General features: G+C 41.5%; 2 protein-coding genes across 3 annotated transcripts; both read left to right on the top strand.

Annotated features, from left to right (window-relative positions):
* Positions 1 to 2,015: 2,015 nt before the first annotated feature.
* bet1l (Bet1 golgi vesicular membrane trafficking protein-like) lies at positions 2,016 to 5,990 on the top strand. The gene is made up of 4 exons (XM_041039171.1): positions 2,016 to 2,053; positions 3,903 to 3,988; positions 4,231 to 4,287; positions 4,524 to 5,990. Exons 1-4 carry the CDS (start codon positions 2,035 to 2,037, stop codon positions 4,689 to 4,691), a joined length of 330 nt encoding a protein of 109 aa, XP_040895105.1. The 5' UTR covers positions 2,016 to 2,034; the 3' UTR covers positions 4,692 to 5,990.
* Positions 5,991 to 6,874: 884 nt separating this feature from the next.
* On the top strand, positions 6,875 to 16,632 carry deaf1 (DEAF1 transcription factor). 2 transcript variants are annotated; one of them, XM_041037763.1, is made up of 13 exons: positions 6,875 to 7,294; positions 8,239 to 8,336; positions 8,493 to 8,619; positions 8,820 to 8,969; positions 9,098 to 9,237; positions 9,386 to 9,451; positions 9,822 to 9,866; positions 10,642 to 10,765; positions 10,995 to 11,141; positions 13,549 to 13,838; positions 14,194 to 14,292; positions 14,387 to 14,476; positions 14,799 to 16,632. In XM_041037763.1, the coding sequence occupies exons 1-13, from the start codon at positions 7,096 to 7,098 to the stop codon at positions 14,898 to 14,900; spliced, it is 1,677 nt and encodes a 558-aa protein (XP_040893697.1). In that variant the 5' UTR covers positions 6,875 to 7,095; the 3' UTR covers positions 14,901 to 16,632. The 2 variants fall into 2 exon arrangements, with proteins under 2 accessions (XP_040893697.1, XP_040893698.1); XM_041037764.1 differs by having other exon boundaries at positions 14,390 to 14,476.
* The last annotated feature ends 499 nt before the right edge of the window (positions 16,633 to 17,131 follow it).

The following is a 17,131-nucleotide window of genomic DNA, read 5'->3' on the forward strand; positions in this document are numbered from 1 at the left end:
ATCATCATAGCAGTACATGAAACTACAAAAATGATAGTTGTGTGTAAGAGCTGAGTAAACTCAGCAGCCAGCCCTCGACACCAAAGAAACACATTCAGGATTTTTGACAGAAAACCTCTTCAGAGTCAGTTATTTCTGATATAACATTATCGTCACTTCATTACTGCAGTGCTGAGAAGAAGAAAGGCTTTACTTACAGAAACTTCCCCCATCGCCTCCTGTTAGCAGCAGCAGGTATTAGCGGCAGTCCGATTACTCTGAGCAGCGTCACACACACAGCTCCAGGAACAGCCCATAACCTAGCCACAGCTCCTCAGTCAGCAGTCTGCGGACCTGCTCCAAGACTACAATTTACTCCCAAAATCAGCCTGTTGTTCAGAAGTTCAATTTGACCTTCAGCAAGCCCACAGTCACAAGCAGCGCTCCATCGGAGGAAGAAACAAGAGCTGGCTAAATGATTATCTGAGGAAAGCCTTGCTTAATCTAATTAGACAATCTGTGGCTTCAGTGAGCGCCAGAGAGACTACTGCTACTGCAGCTCCTCCTGCTGAGAGGGACACACCATGTCTACACAGACCAGACCAGGTCTGCACACACCTGGTCTACACACACCAGGTCTGCAAGCACCAGGTCTACACAGATCACATCTAAACTTTCTGCTACTGCAGCTCTTACTGCTGAGAGGAACACATCAGGTCTAAACAGACTTAAAGAGGAGAAGTAAAATTTAAAAAAGTAAAATTTAAAAGTAAAAAGAGGTCAGAATGTACTTTACAACTAAGAAAGCAACCACCAGAAAACACCTTAGTAACCAATGATCCTCCTATAGCAACCACCAAGAAAGACTCTATCAGTCAGCGAGCATATCCAAACAACCATCAAGAAACAGCCTAGCAGCCAGCTAACTGTAATGCCTGCCTTGTTCATGATGTTCTGACTGCATAAGTTGTTGTTTTCATTTGTTACACACACAAGCACACACACAAAACTCACACACTTCCCTTCCCCCACCCTCTGAGCAGCAGTGATGCAGGCTGACGTCAGGTGGCACACACACACGTGACAAACACACACACACACACAAGGTGGATTACAGCACATAGAGAAACAGGAGGATTAACTGAACACACTCAGAGAGACACACACACACACACACACCACAACACACACAAACAAGGTAATATCACTGTTTCATATTTGTATGATAGTGTTTTCACACTGAGAAAGAGTGACCTTTGACCCCACACTCCTATGGGGACTTCCACAGCGGTAGTTTGAGGATTCATTGGACACATCAGCCACTGACTGGCCACGTCCCCACACATTCACGAGTCTATCAGCTCTGGATTCATGCTCTCACAAAACCATGATCAGTATAAATTTCTGACATACATTTTTGTTTAGTGCATACTTAACTGCATGTTAAAACTCAAGCCTGAGGGTGATTAAGACAGAAACTGTTATAGTTCAAATAAATAAATCAATGTCATGAAGATTAGTCTGTGAAACAAACTTGCTAGATAAATTCATTCTAGGCAAATTGGTTCAGTCAGCTCTGGATAAGTTGACATGACAGCAGCTCACCAGTCTGTAGTGTTTGTGTGTGCTGTCACCCAGTGGCCACACATAGTAAACACACTGCAGACAGAACTCAACTTGAGGCACCTTGTGAACAGGTCTTCTGCATTTTACTGTCATACCTGTGTGAGTACTATCAGGAGCTGGGTGCTATGAATGGGGAGAAATCCATTATCTCCATTTTTAATGCACAATAATGTGTTACTTTTGTTCCTGACTTGTATAAATCAAGCAAGGACATATTCAAGGAGGTAAATTTTAAAAGGCTACCATGTTAGTTTGGATTAGGAAACAGAATCACAACCTAGGGGTCCGTTTAAGAGTCTTTTTTTATTAATCACTAATATTTTTTTATTGGAATAGAAGAGTCTGAGGATTCCGGAAATCCCTTCAGAGGGCGGCGTCACGTGCACCTGTCAAATTTGTAAACAGCTGATCGTGACGTCACTCACCAACATGGCGGACTGGAATAGAGGTACTGTTTTTCGACACGTATTCACTTCTAAATATGCGGCCTGTAACCGTCTCCAACAGTACAGAGCTAACGTTAAAGCGGTATGATGGGGTGTACAACCCTGTGTTTGATGTTTTAATCTATAGTTACTCCAATTAGAGCCGAAAACAAGCCTTGAACTTAGCCGGCAGGCTAACTATTTTAGCTGTTAAGTACTTGTAGGTTAGCTGTCCTGTCTACACATCCGCACACTCCAATAGCACAAGACCGGTGTTATTGTTGTCTTACTTAAATCTGAAACCCGCCTTGTAAAGTGGCTGGTGATGCTATTCATGCCATATTCCGATTCTTTGCCTGCCACTCTGGCCATTGGCGTGTTGGGATCTAAAGGCGTTTGGCCACTCAATCATAAAAAAAAGATGCATTTATCAGTGGTAAAGAAGTTATGTACATAACTATCAGCCGTGGCACATGCCAGCAGGAAACGGTCGAACTGTAGGCAGGGAGTGTCGCGTGTAGTTTTCGTTAAGTGGGAACTAAGATTTCGCATTTCACAATAGAACTGGCTAGGACCGTTAGGTAGAGACTTTAAAATCTTCAGTGGCGGAAGGACTACTCAGATCTTTTACTGATGTAAACGTAATAATACCACAGTGTAGAAATACACCGTTATAAGTGAAAGTTCTAAATTTAGAATTTTACTTAAGTAGCAAGGAACAATATTTACCTCCAAAATCGAGTGCAGTAACGTTATAAGTATAAAGCAGCATCAGTTTAGAATTAATGTAAGTCGTCAAAGTAACTCAAAATTGTACTTCAGCACAGTACTTGTGTAGTCAGTTTCCACTCTTTATGGCTTTAACTTTGTTCGTTAATTTGTGGTCAGTGAAGTCAGTGAATCACTGTTAAACTGTAGACTACAACTCTATACATTATTATTAATGAATATAAAGCCATAGCTTCATCAAATGGAAAGGTGACGGACCGTTTACTTTACACCGCCATTACACCGTTTGTTAACCTTAAGTGAAGTTATAGATTCGTTTAGGAGAGTATTACCGTTGGTAAAGGAGAAAGCTTCTCAGTGTAAAATTCACTCAACACCAGAGGAAACATTTTTCTCAGTCTAGTGTTGCCTAAACTTTAGGTATTCAATTTTAGTAGCGTTTAATAGTTTAATAGTCATTCAGTCTCTTTATCCGCCATTAAGGGTTGATTAACATTAGCAAGCTTACTAACGGCGCATTGATGAGCGGTGGTGCCGTTGGATTAGCTATCTGTTTAACTCTAACTCAATGCTTATTAAATTCATCTGAAAAATATACACTAATGCAAAGCTGTGATCATATTTAATTACAACAAACTAACACCTACCTGTACCAGAAGTTAAATTAATAACCGTTAGTAGTTTGAAATCGTATTACCCCTGCTGCTCTAGACGAGATCGGGAAACCCTGTAGAACCACTTGGACGCGCAGAACCATGACGCAAACGAGAAGCCCGTTGGTTTGATGACGTCAGGAAACACGCACACACACACACACACAACAAACAACCCAGCCATTTTCGGTTCATTTTTCTGTCAATTTAATTCATGATTTTAGTGAATTTATTTTTATTCATTTTAATGTCAGTCTGAGAACTATCTGTCTGTATGAGGACCATCTAGGAGTAAGTCTTCTGAATTATATAATACACACTGTAAGTGCATTTTAGTTTCAGAAAGTTTTCCATGCTGTTCATAGTGAAGTACTGATGGTATACTCCCTAGTCATAAACTAGTATTGTTCTGATGTTTGTTTTCAGGTTTTATTTTCTCCTATTGTGTTTATCCGTTTTTTTCTAATCCAGTGTTTTTGTGTATTTCCAGGTCATGGCTCTGTGGACGACATGCTTGATGCTGAAAACAAACGACTGGCAGAGAACCTGGCCACCAAAGTGTCCAGACTGAAGTCTGTGAGTCACAACAAACAATTGCTTTCTTCATCAACCAGTTTCATCATTTATTAACAGTCCACACAGTATTAGTGTGACACTGATATGAATTAGAACAAAGGGCCTAAGGGCAGCGGGTGTTGTATGCTGTTCAGATTGTGAAGGCCCATGAGGCAAATACGTGATTTGTGATATTTGGCTATATAAATGCCACTGACCTGGCATTTCAACCTGATCATTTGTTTTGTCTCTGTATCTGACAGCTGGCATACGACATTGACAGAGAAGCTGAGGATCAGAACGAGTATCTGGACAACATGGTAAGTCTGTCTGATCTACGATTTATGAAGCAATATAGAAAAATTCACTTTTTTTAATGTACATTGCTTTTTTTTTGTATTCAACATCTTCCGCTTCTCTTTGTAAAGGCTCCTCTGCATTGTGCTTGTGGGCAGTGCTCCTCTGGCCAGTCCCTTTGTTATCTGAACATTAATACAATAAATCCTTTTCCCTCCACAGTTAGTCATCTTTTTCTTTCTTTTCCTATTCCTTTCAGGACTCAAACTTCCTGAGTGCAACAGGCCTCCTGAGTGGCAGCGTGAAGCGTTTCTCCACCATGGTCCGATCCAACAGAGACAATCGCCGCATCCTCTGTTATGTCTCTGTGGGTCTGGTCCTGGTCTTCTTCCTGTTCTACTACCTGGTCTCCAGGATTCAACACTGACATTAAAACCAGATCAGCCAGGAGCTGGTCCTGATGTGGAGCTTAGACTTTTGACTCGTTATGTCTAATGGATTTAAATTATCCCTGTGATTTTCCTGCACAGGAGAAGACTTTTTATTCTGCACCAAAGAGAGGAAAATATACAGGAAACAGACAGAAAACATGTTTGAATTGTTGAACTGACCAGCAAGGGGTGTTGGAAATATCAGTCATGGTCATACCAACAATGTTGGAATCTCTTAAAAAAAGAAAACAACATGCCTGGACTTCAGGGTTTTCTGCTTGACATCTCCTTTGGTCTCTCCTGTTGCAAGCCAGGAAGTCCTAAAATGGGCAAAGAGAGGGCAAAACCCGAGTGCAGATGGGGAGTGGTACCCAACTTAACTGAGTGTGAGAGGCAGATGAAACTCAGTTACAACAAATGTGCCCCAGGACATAAGGTTCATGAGAGTAGCTGTCTCAGTTCCAGACTACACAATAATTTAAAACTGTTTTTTTTTTATTGCAGCCAGTCTGTTCACATTGCACAATTAATCTAAAATATATATTGTAAGCTAAAAAAAAAAAAACCTCAAAATTTGAGTATGCTGTTGATGTCAGAAAGCAAAGGAAATTAAGGGAGAACTCATATCTGCAAACAATCATAATAAATTTAAATTTTGGGAGTGAGACAGCTACAGAAAGGTCAAGAAACATTGTTCTTTTTCTTTGCAAAGTTTAATTGCTAGTATTATTCAAAGGTCAAAGTTGACTGAGGTCGGCACACATTATTATTTGCCACCAGTGCGTAAGAGTAAAGATTTTAAGGATGTTGTGTAGCAGCAAAATCACAATTGAAAAGTAATATCCACTGTCTGCCAATTTGTATGTAGTGTGGAACTGGAACAAAGAAGGTGACTCTTGGACATTTTAATGTTAACAGAAGACTGCCGTTGACTGATAGGAGACAAGGCTACAGCCAATTTAAAACTACATTCAAACTGTTCAGTTTCAGTTGTATTTCAGTTTAGTTTAATGGACAGTTTTGTAGACAGTTTGCAGCTAAGCCTGTTTCCTTCTGATTATTAACAATAGATGTAGGGATCTGTCCTGTTCATGGTTTATAGGGACACTTTGTTTATAAAATCTTTGTCTTTTTTACTCCAAATTCAGTTGGTAATGGAAACTGAGGGGGATTTAAAAGGATTAAAAAGAATTTCCTTTCTCTATGTGTTCACATTCCAGGTTCTTGACTGATGATCAGCCAGAGCAGACATTTGATAATTATTAATAGACATACAATAAATGGTTTTAATTGTGGAAGTTGTTTGAGATAATTGCTTTTTTTTTACATGATTCATTATGATTCTGGGCTTTATGGGAGATATACTGACAATTTATGATTTTTCTTTTTTATGATACAGTCTTCAATTAAAAAGAATGTGTATATTTTACATTTCATAATTATACTTATGATGACTCTTTGAAAAGACAGATTTTATTTTGATATCTAAATGAGAATAAATTGTAGTTCAATAAAAGCCTCCTCAAAACAACATCACATCAGTGCCATTTCAGCTGAAAAGGTTTAATATCCATATTACTCACAGTTGAATCTTAGATACATGAATACTGAGGTCATGTGTCCCATTTAAGTCATATTATCATTTTCAGTTATATTTGTTTACTGTATATTTTATTTCATAACACAAAAGTATAAATGCTGTTGTTCTGCTGTGATTATTTGTTGCTTTCGTTGTTGCCTTTGCAGCCTAAAAGAATAATCCAGATTGAGGAGTCTAAAAATACTGGAAACACACTTTCAAATACATACCATGACTAAGTTGTAGTTGTAAAATATCCCCCAGCTGTCCAAGGAAAATGCAAGGACATTACCTCAATGGCAGTTATGGTGTTTCTTAGAAAACTAGTTTATTTCACCTTTTTTCTAACCCAGCTGCCTACAAACCTATGGAATACTGTTTGTCACATACAGGATAAATGTTGCGTTTACTACTTTCTGAAAGTTTCAGATTAATTCGAACTCCTAAACTGTAAATAAATTTAGGTTATCTGGTCCCTTCTGTCTTGTGTGTGCTCCTTTCCTTTATGTGAGTACTGCCTATTGGCCACTGTGTCGTTTCGGGTCGACTCGTGTTTTTCCGGTATTCTCCGGTGCATCGCTTTCCCTGACTTCATGAAAAACAGAACACAGTCAGGCCACCTTCCTCTCTCGCATTTGCTCTCTTGGTTATTTGACGTTTCCGTTAATTTTGGACGAAATATTACCAATTTCATCGATTATCGTTTACAGGTTAAGTACTTGCCGTTCTTCTCCGGTTCGTACCAGGCTCGGCTGCGCTCGGACCCCGCTCTTACCCCGCCGCTGCTCGTTCGCATTCGGCTGTTGTCGTTCGGCGGAAGAATGGACGAAGCGGACTCGGCCACGAAGGCACTCGGGCTGGATGAACCGCCCATCGGCGGGCCACCGGTGGAGGGAGTGGGCTCGGATACCGAGTCGGAGGCCGAAGTCACCACGATGGCCGTGATGGCGGAACCGGGAAACATCGACATGGGAGCCGAGTCCCTGCCGAACCCAGACGAGGCCGAGGCTGCATTCGCAGGTAAGGCGAGCTTAAGCTAGTAGCAGGCCGCTGCTGTGCGGGGTGGCGCTAAAACACAAAGTGATGGAAATGTTGGTTAGTTTCATTCAGTGTATAAATAGGGAGAGCACAGACTGGTGAATGATACTCACATGAAACTGCACAGCTCTTCAACAATGAGTAAACCACAGTAGCTTCTGTGAGTTTGTGGTACACTCAACATCACATAGGTTGCCAGACTTCGTTCAATTCTTGTATAATTTAAAGTTTTGTAAAATAGAGATATACCTTACATATACCATAGCAAACATATTCCATTTACTCATTTATCAAGTGTCCCCAAATTCGGCGAACGTCAATAATAACTTAATAAGCACTAATTCTAACTTTTAGAGTATGTTTACACGGCCACCGTGGTGTGTACTGGTGAAATGAGATAGTTGACTGGACAACATTAACCACGTGATTTAAAGTCGAAACCATTTAGAATCTATATTTTAATTAAATTAGTTTTACTTGACGAATTGAATATGTCGAATTGAAGCGAGTAGGTCATTTGTTTTAGTGCATTCTCCTGCATTAAAATGTCAGATGCTGAACGTAAGTTTTGTTAAGGTAAACTAAGTCCCTCAGGACAGACCAGCTGTGTCACCAGTGGACAGGCTGGATGAGTGATTGCCAAACAGCTGCGAAAAACAATGATAATTGACACTAATAATAACTAACTAAATAATAACTAATAAATTTTTTACTCAAACATATTATGGCATAAATGTTTGGTAATTCTGGTGATATCTGTTGATTCCCATATTTCCCTGTATAACCCTTGTTGCCGTTGTCATAACACATCTCTTTGGCTGTGATATTAAAGTTTCATCCTTACATTACAGGTGCACTGTAGTATCTGTAACGCAGTAGAAAGGAGGTGTCTGTGATGATAAATATTTGAATCTCCTGTTGATCAGAAGTGACGGCGGTGACGGTGGGGGATGTTCAGGCCGCAGAGGACAACGTTTTCACCACGACCGTCGCCACATCAGGGAACCTGCCTGAACATGTGCTGGTAGATCAACACACACTGATGCCCACTCTACTGCACATGATCAGTGTCACCATGTATCTGTCAGATCAGACCTGGGTATTCAGGTTCATGGGCAGCTTCACTGTTTGAAACCCAGACCTTGCTGATACTGATCCTCAGTGTGTGTGTGTGTTACAGAGTGGGAGGACTACCCTGCAGCTGGGTGAAGGTCTCAGTACCCAGAAGGCCACTTTGATCGTGGTTCACACTGACGGTAGCATCGTGGAGGCTGCTGGTCTCAAGTCTGCCACTGCCATTGCACCAGGTATGTGTGTGTGTGTTACAGTACTGAGACGCTCCTTCTGTCTCTGAGGTGTCCTGAACCAGGTTGTTGGAAAACAAATAAACATATAAAAAATAGAAAATATATATTTTATTAAAATATATAAAAACCTGAACCTGAAGGACAGCGATGTCAGTCACTGATCTGTGTCTATTTGTTTCGTCCTCTTGTGCATCCCATAGGTCCACAGACCACACCCGCCCCGCTGACTCCACCCCAGGACAAAGACTCCTGCTCCAAGTACAACTGGGACCCCTCAGTCTACAACAACGAGCTGCCCGTCCGCTGCAGGAACACCAGCGGTGTCCTCTACAAGAACCGACTGGGATCAGGTGATCGACACACCTTACATTACCAGTTAAATGCTCTACACCAAGTTTAATTTCTGGTTTAGTCATTATTTATTCTAATTTGTCCTGTTACTACCCACACTGACCGCGTTGTGTTGTGTTTTGTTCAGGGGGTAAAGGTCGTTGCATCAAACACAACCAGCAGTGGTTCACTCCCACTGAGTTTGAAGGTCTGGCCGGAAGAGCGAGCAGCAAAGACTGGAAGAGGAGCATCAGATACGCTGGCAGACCTCTGCTCTGCCTCATACAGGTACTACTGCACTGTAACTTCTGCAGTAATAAACTGCAGTACACCATACAAAATACTTTTATAGTTTGCATGCAGATCAGCTGATTCTGAACATGACGCTGGAGTTGGATTCAGACTGCAGTTTAACCTTGTGTGTGTGTGTGTATAGGAGCGTATCCTGAACCCCCATGCTGCCTCTTGTACCTGTGCAGCCTGCTGTGACGACCTGACAGCGGTGAGTCAGTTTAGATCAGGTGTTAATAATATCTGAATGATTTTTGGTCTCTTTCATTACAGCTGCTTCAGGTAAAAATATTTTGGGTTTGTTGTGATTTCGGCTCCTTTTGTTTGGCTTCCTTTGGCGAACTGATGAACTGTCATTGTAAACTCAATCTGTTTGTGTTGAACAGACAGGCTGAAGAAACACTTTGGGAACATGGGTGTTTGCTGTTGTTGGCCATCTGATAAATTGAAGAAATAATCATGTAATGGTCGGTCACAAACATAGAGTCAGCCTGGTTCAGACCAATCAGTCGAGTTCGGCAGAGCTCAGTTTGTCTTTGTCTCCCGTCTTATTCTCTGTGTCTTATTTTGTCTCCCTCCAGTGTCCAAAGGATGGAGAGACTCTGGCAGCAGAAAACATCAGTATGGTAAAGTTACTCTTGAATTTCTGTCACTAAGACCTCGTCATGTCCATCATGTTTCTGAATACATTATATGGCCTTTTCATTTACCTCTGGTATTAATAAGTTCTCTTATTATGTCAGTTTGTATTTTGATGGCATCTTAATATCCAAATTAGGCAGCTGTACCTGAAGGACACCTTCACTTAAACAGTTTTAAAGAAAAATGTTGTATTGTATAATTTAAATTAATTAAATTAAAGCGATAACTCTACTCTACTGTAGCTCAGGAGGTAGTGTGGATCAGCCATTAATCAAAGGGTTGGTTGTTCGACCCCCAGCTCCTCCTGCCTGTGTTCAGAAGTGTCTTTGGTCAAGATACTAAAAATCCAAACTGCCAGAAAAGTTTAATATAAAGTACTTGACTCCAGCTTTTCTCTGTGATCAGTTTTTCCACTGTGAGAATTTACTGCTTTCCTTTTCCTGGTCGGACACAACAAGACATTTGACGCATTTATTTTTTATTGTTTACAGTTTTAGACAAAGTTCTTGTTCGGCCATTTATATTTAGACATCATTTACACAACATTTAACATTTGACAACTTGAGCTTCTTTTGTTCATTGAAAAACAGGTTTATTTTAAGGTACAGCAAAAAAAAAAATCAAACAAAGCAGTCTAAATCCTGAATCAGACTCTGTCTTTGCTTTTCTTCTCATCATCTATAATTTAAAGCCTCTTGACTGATGGTGGATGTTATGTTAATTTCATCTGTCTCTCTGTTTCCTCTCTGCTGGGTTCAGACCGGTCCAGTCCGCCTCTTTGTCCCATACAAGAGACGGAAGAAGGACTTGGAGCCACCGGTCCTATCCCCGAAAAAGGAACTTCCTGCCACCAAAAGCATCACGTTGACCCCCGGGACAACATGTACGAACAGCAAAAGACAGCAAAAGAAGACAAATATTTAAACAGTTTGTAGTTCAGGATCAGCAGGTTTATGTCTGTTAAATCAGTTTGTGGTCCTTGAGGGTCATCTGAAAAATACATGAACAGCCACTGAAAGTTATTGAAAGTCCTGGAGTTTCCCTCAGGTTAAGGTTAACTTTTAAAGTTTTCAAGTTTTCAAGTGACTGACATGTCTGTCCTGCTCCAACAGTCACTGTGTCCCCGTCAGGACAGTTCACCACCTCAGGCGCCTTGACCTTTGACCGCACTCCAACAGGTGACGCCACTGCTGCCGCCGCCACCGCCACCATCATCTCAGAGGCCCCGGCGCAGAGTGAGGTGTTCGCCAGCACCGCAGGTACCGTCCTATGCCGATAGCACTAATTCTGACCCCTGTCCATCCCACTCAGCCCATAGATTTTACAAAATAAAACTCACTTTTCTTTGCTCCAGGGAAGTTTAACAGAGATAAAACGTTTAAGGAATTAAACGTTTATGATAGAAGGAGTAATACCTTATATTCTTAATTAATTAAATGGTGGTCTATGGGGAAAATGATTTTTGGACTGAAGGGGATTTTTTTTGGTTGCAATACTCTGAGTGGCCACTGGGACAAATTAGCAGTAAGGCTGAGTGGTGGTGTTATATCCAACTCTATATATCCATGGTCCACCTCCTTAATGATCTGTGGACGGCTTTCCCACAGTCCCCTGGATTGCCGCTGACCGGCAGCCTATCCATCATCCTATCAGGCTTTCTGATTGGTTGTTGCATTGCTGTAATGAGCTCTCAGGAGAGGGCGGCTCTGTGGGTGAATAATGAGGCACCACCACCACCACCCCATGGCGTCCTGATTTCTCCACCTGATGATAACCTCCTCTTTGAAGGACCAATCAGAGCTCTTCCCACATCTCCTCACTCCTACTTTAGCAGATGTGACTAACACTGAACAACTAAATCTGAATTTTCTGGAGCTGATAACTTATGTGTAACGTTCAGCTGACAAACACACAGACATGTTTGTTTGACTGCTGGCCAGCACACACACACACACACACACACACACACTCACACTCACACTCACTCACTCAGCCGTGGTTCAGCTGTCAGGACTGTCTCTCTGTCCTTCACCCCAAGGTTAATGACGCACTCTGGGCCTCTGGTGTGTTTGTGTGTTTCAGATGAGGAGATGTGTGTCAGAAAATAATTCATAATTCATGCACACTAATCCACACGTCTGATGTCAGATTTTACATAACTCTCCGGTGACATCAGCGATTGAAGCAGAACAGAAGTTTTTCTTTGAGCTCAGGTGTTAAAGTGGCATCTTGACAAAGAGAAGAGGAACGATGAAGCTGCTGGAGCCTTTATTTGTTCTCATCTTCCTCAGGAAAACAGCAGCGTACAGTAAAGTCTCTGCTGCGGCCACACAACCACAGCATAGACAATTAAAACCAGCTCACATCAAGTTTGGACAGAAGAGACAGAAGAGACAGAAACACTGAACACAGCCTGTGTAGCATTAATAAGGATTCATTTCCAGGAGACGATATGAAGACAAACTAACAGATTAATCTGGTAAAACTTTATATGTAACCGCAGTCCTTGGCAGTGCTGAAAAGAATACTACAGTATTCACCGCCGTTTCTGCCCTGTTAAGAGTACTTGTGCTCAGCCTGTATTTAGCCTGAAAGGCAAAAAAAATATAGTCAGTGAAGCATTCGCTGTTGTGCACAGTAATAACTGAAGGTTATTCAGAGGAGCAGGATCAGCTACACTTTGGAGGGAGGACAGAAAGAGAACAATGCTCCGAGATTTTAGTATGAAAATCAACCTGAAACTATAAAAGTGCAGTCATGTCGCCCCATTCCCGCTGGAAATTACGGCCTTGCTACCAACTTTACCAACTGGAATCTCTTTTTTTTTTTTTTATCATAATCAAACCATATTACATAAATGGTGACAGAAAAATCGCCTAAGAATAGACAGTTATAGCTTATTTCTAGAAAAATACTGGTGAATTTTCCAGCAGATTAGTAGAAAAGTAAGAGTCCAGTAAAATACAGTGTTACTGAAAATATACCTCCACTTACCTGTGAGAGCACACACGCACCTTTTTTTCCCCAGGACATGTGAAATCACAGTGTGAGATGGATGTCCAGTTATTTTTGGTCTGTTCTCAGTGGAGCTCCGAGCTGTCAGCGGCTCCACCGCCGCAGGAATAAAAACACACGTTATATCGCGTATGTAGGTCAGGAGCGAATGTATGGAGGACGCACAGACACACTGACCTGGATCTGCTCAGACCACCTGCTCGTGTTTCATTTGACTTGGAAATTGTTTGGGTCCTCCACGGAGGAGCGGCCCCTGAGGAGCCATGAGCGAGGACACACGAGACCGTCCTGGTTGGAAGTCAGACACACTGGCTAATTTGACGGATCTGAAACCGCATCACAACATCACTGCAGTTTTATAGTGAACCACTTACAACAAGTTACCACTGCATACACATACACAATCGTGATTAATTGGAAAAATCGATTATTTTATCCAGTCCCAGTCTCCACGTTTTTTCCTTGCATCCTTCCTTGTGTCTTTAGTGGGACGGACTAAGACGAGAGGAAAAGCTGCAGGTGAAGGAAACATGGATGTCATGAAGGGAAATGGGATGTGTCACTGGTTTGAATCTGATCAGGGATTTTGTTGCATGTCATCAACATCTTCATTTAACTTCCTGTGCTTCTCCTCCTCTTCTTCCCTCTCAGTGCTGACAGCGTTGCCAGCGTTGGCCCTGGCCCCTCAGCCCGTTCAGGCCAAGATGGCGGTGACCGCGGCGGTGTCTCCGTCGGCAGGGCTGGTGAGCGGGCTGGAGGTGGGGCCTGTGGGAGGGGCGGGGCCAACGGTGAGCGAGGGGCAAAAGAACACCTGGCTGTACCTGGAGGAGTTGGCCAATACGCTGCTGAGCAATGTCCAGCAGCTGAAGGCTCTGATCGACCAGGCCAAAAACTCTGCAGGGGACACAGCGGGGTTCAAAGGTCAGGGAGGTCGGAAGGAGGTGAGAACACACACACACACAGTCTGAGACTCTAAATCTTCTGTCCTGATTTCATTTTATTCAGATAAAACATAAGAGGGGTCAGATGTAACATTACCAGTCAGACAGCAGTTTTTTAGTCCACGCAGTTTGATATTTATAAATGAATTCCTTTCATGCTGCTCCACTAATCTGTCCACACAACACTGAGGGATACTTGGATCATCCTCAGTGTAAACACAGCAGAGTGGGATCATCTGAAAACTTCAATATGACTGTGTTGACTTATGTTTTACAATCATCTGTATAAAGTGTACTGAATCACCTGTTGACCTTGTCTGTTTGTGTGTGTGTGTGTGTGTGTGTGTGTGTTCAGTGTGGTTTCAATCAGTCTTTTCAGAACCAGATTTCCTTCCAGCAGCCGGACGACTCTGAGGCCAAGAGGAGCTCTGACATTACTGAGCTCATCATCAATGTACGACTTGCACACACACACACACACACACACACTCCTGACTGTTAATCGTGTGTTTTTTTTAAATGTGTTTTTGTGTGTGTTGCCTCTGCAGCAGATGTGTGTGAACTGTGGTCGGATGGCGATGAGTGAGTGTACGGGCTGTCACAAAGTCAACTACTGCTCCACCTTCTGTCAGAGGAAGGTGAGACTCACCTGGATGGTCCTCTGAAGTACAGCTGTGTTTTATTTACTTACTTTTTTAAACATTTATTTCATCAAGAAAGCCACATCAAATATTTCTTGTTCAAGGGGGCCCTAACCAAAAGAAGAAGAATTACAATGAGTCAGACACATCATCAAGACAGATAACATTAGATACGCTAGAAAGTCAGAAATAAACAGAAGTTAATTCTAAAATCATGAATAAATCATTCATCTCTTTCTTATCTCTCTCTAAAATTATGAATATAAACGGTGTAAGCATGTGAAGAGAATCACAGATCGGGTTTGTTTTCTCTCTGCAGGACTGGAAGGATCATCAGCACACCTGCTGTCAGTCAGCAGGGGGCGTAGCCATCCAGGAGGAGGAGCCAATCACAGCCATTGACATGGACAAAGTGAAATGAAGGTGTTGCAGGTGGTCCCCCTCCCCCCGAGGTCTTCGCCATCATCAGCTGCTGCAGGCAGGAAGTCCTTATGTGGCCAAAGAGGAGAGCATCCTGCTTAATATCTCCTTACTGGGACTTTTATTGTGGAAGCTTCCCCTCAGACTAGCGTGAGGAGAAGGTCTGTGATCTCCTGAGAGGTGAACCTGTTGGAAATAAACTGCACTGACTTTATTTGTAGAGAGAAGTTGAGAGATCATCATCTTTCATCTTCTGGAAACAGGAAACTGTCACATCGTGTACATGAACACCATCTGGACAAAATTAACATTATTATCTCACACACACACACACACTACCATCAAGTGTTAAAAAAATTAGCTTAGGGCTGCAACTAATGATTTCTTTATGACTCATTGATCAGTTATTTTCCTCATTACTTTAATTGATTATTTTGTAAGTTTCTACAATGATGATCTTTTTATTCCTTATCTTCCCTCAGTGGCTGTTTTCCCTTTGTTGAAACATTATTTTTCTTCCTGCCATTTTAACTCTTAAAAAGCAAATTTAAATGTCCAGAGACATCCTGTTTAAGTAAAGGTCACGCACATCAATAAAATAAAAAATAACATTAAATGAAAACCCCGCCGCATCCTGGCCAGCACTTTGAAGTGAAACATTTATTGTCTTTTCTAAATGTTATTGTGGTATTTTTTTTTTTGTTTATTATTGTTATTCATGATTCACATTCCCAGATTTTAAAGGTTTTTCTTCGCTTTAAAATAATGATAATTTAGCCAGCAAATTCCTGAGAGATCTTTTTTCTTTCAGAACTTTATGCATCTGTAGTTTTCTGTCTTTACTTGTGATTCAAACTCAAAACAAAAAGTTGCAGCAGCTGATTGTGGAAGTCCAGAGCCGTGTGCACATAATGCACAGCAAAATTGGGATGTATGTGCGACTCTGCCAGAGACCAGAGCAGCTGTTTCATCAGTGAGTGCACATTTTAAAATCCAGTTTACAGTTTTATTTGGTTCATTAGGTTTAAGAAGTACATCATACTCATTATAAAGCAATGCTATGGTTCGGAGAGTAAAAGTGATTTTTCCATCCAGTACTTTGAGATGAGTTAGTTATGATCTGTTATTAATGGTATTGTAGTGTTTGTTCGTCATTATGACCCGTGACCAGCCAAAACAATACGCGTTTTTATCATAATTCATGTGAAGGTTGAAGTTAAAGTCTGTTTTTACAAGTCTCAGTGATTCTGTACTTTTCTTTTGTTACTGGTGATTCTGAAAAATGTAATTTTCACACACATAGTGCACATCAAATTTACGAAGCATGACCAGTCTGCCGTAGCAGCTTTTCGCTGTCTCTGATTGGTACATTTCAGCCAATCAGATGTGATGTTTTGCCCAGTGGATGTGATATTTGCCAGATTTCAGGGGGGATCTTGCTGTTAGTTTGTAGTCCACTTGGAATTATTTTCAAAATGAGTTATTTTACTTTTTTGAATGAAGGAAATTGACTTTTCTTTCTCCATATGTTGTTGATAGGTCTTGAAAAAGCATGTCAAGTGGCCCTTGATGGACTGCTATGACTTTGTTTTGCATTGCAGGCACCAGCTACTGATATACATCACTACTTCCTGCAGAGCAGGAATTGCTGGAGAGTTTGGCTGTCCATATATTTTCAGCCATGTAGCGAATCTCAAGTTCATCAAATCTAATTTAATTTTAAATTCTGATGTTTTCCCTCACATGAACCTGAACATAATAAAATAAAATCAGCTGTCTCTTTAATCTTTACAGCCATTTTCTGTCACACTTTATCTCTTTCTTCTGTCGTGATCTTTTCTTCCGTCAGCAGGATTCAGAGGAGACTTCATTCTTCTCCTCACATGTTTAATTTATTAATGAAATGCGGATTTCAGGTGCTATTTTATTTTTATCCAACTAGAGCCTCTGAGGGCAAACTCAGCATCATTCCTCCTGCGCGATTCCCACTAGACAGATCTGTGTTTTCTGTCTCACTTTTAGTTTTTATATTCAAGCAGTTGTCTGCGTTTAGCTGCTGAAGACAGAGTTTAGTTTTTTATATTTCTGACAGTCAGCACTGAGGTGATCTGTCAGAGCGGCTCCTAACGAATCACCTCAGACATGATGACATTTGATTCTGCTGTGTCTCAGTCCCGGCGGCACACAGACGTCTGCTGCTGCTCGATGACAGTGAAGGCCCCCCCCCCCAGG

This window comes from Toxotes jaculatrix, chromosome 5 (genome assembly GCF_017976425.1).
Source record: "Toxotes jaculatrix isolate fToxJac2 chromosome 5, fToxJac2.pri, whole genome shotgun sequence".
Taxonomy (NCBI): Eukaryota; Metazoa; Chordata; class Actinopteri; family Toxotidae; genus Toxotes; species Toxotes jaculatrix.

Bases quoted from the DNA above. Each gene is read 5' to 3' on its own strand.
- bet1l (XM_041039171.1), top strand. The intron at 3,989-4,230 runs GTGAGTCACAAC...TGTATCTGACAG, and splicing joins AAGTGTCCAGACTGAAGTCT to CTGGCATACGACATTGACAG. The intron at 4,288-4,523 runs GTAAGTCTGTCT...TATTCCTTTCAG, and splicing joins ACGAGTATCTGGACAACATG to GACTCAAACTTCCTGAGTGC.
- deaf1 (XM_041037763.1), top strand. From the start codon at position 7,096: ATGGACGAAGCGGACTCGGCCACGAAGGCACTCGGGCTGGATGAACCG. The intron at 7,295-8,238 runs GTAAGGCGAGCT...CCTGTTGATCAG, and splicing joins GGCCGAGGCTGCATTCGCAG to AAGTGACGGCGGTGACGGTG. The intron at 8,337-8,492 runs GTAGATCAACAC...TGTGTGTTACAG, and splicing joins ACCTGCCTGAACATGTGCTG to AGTGGGAGGACTACCCTGCA.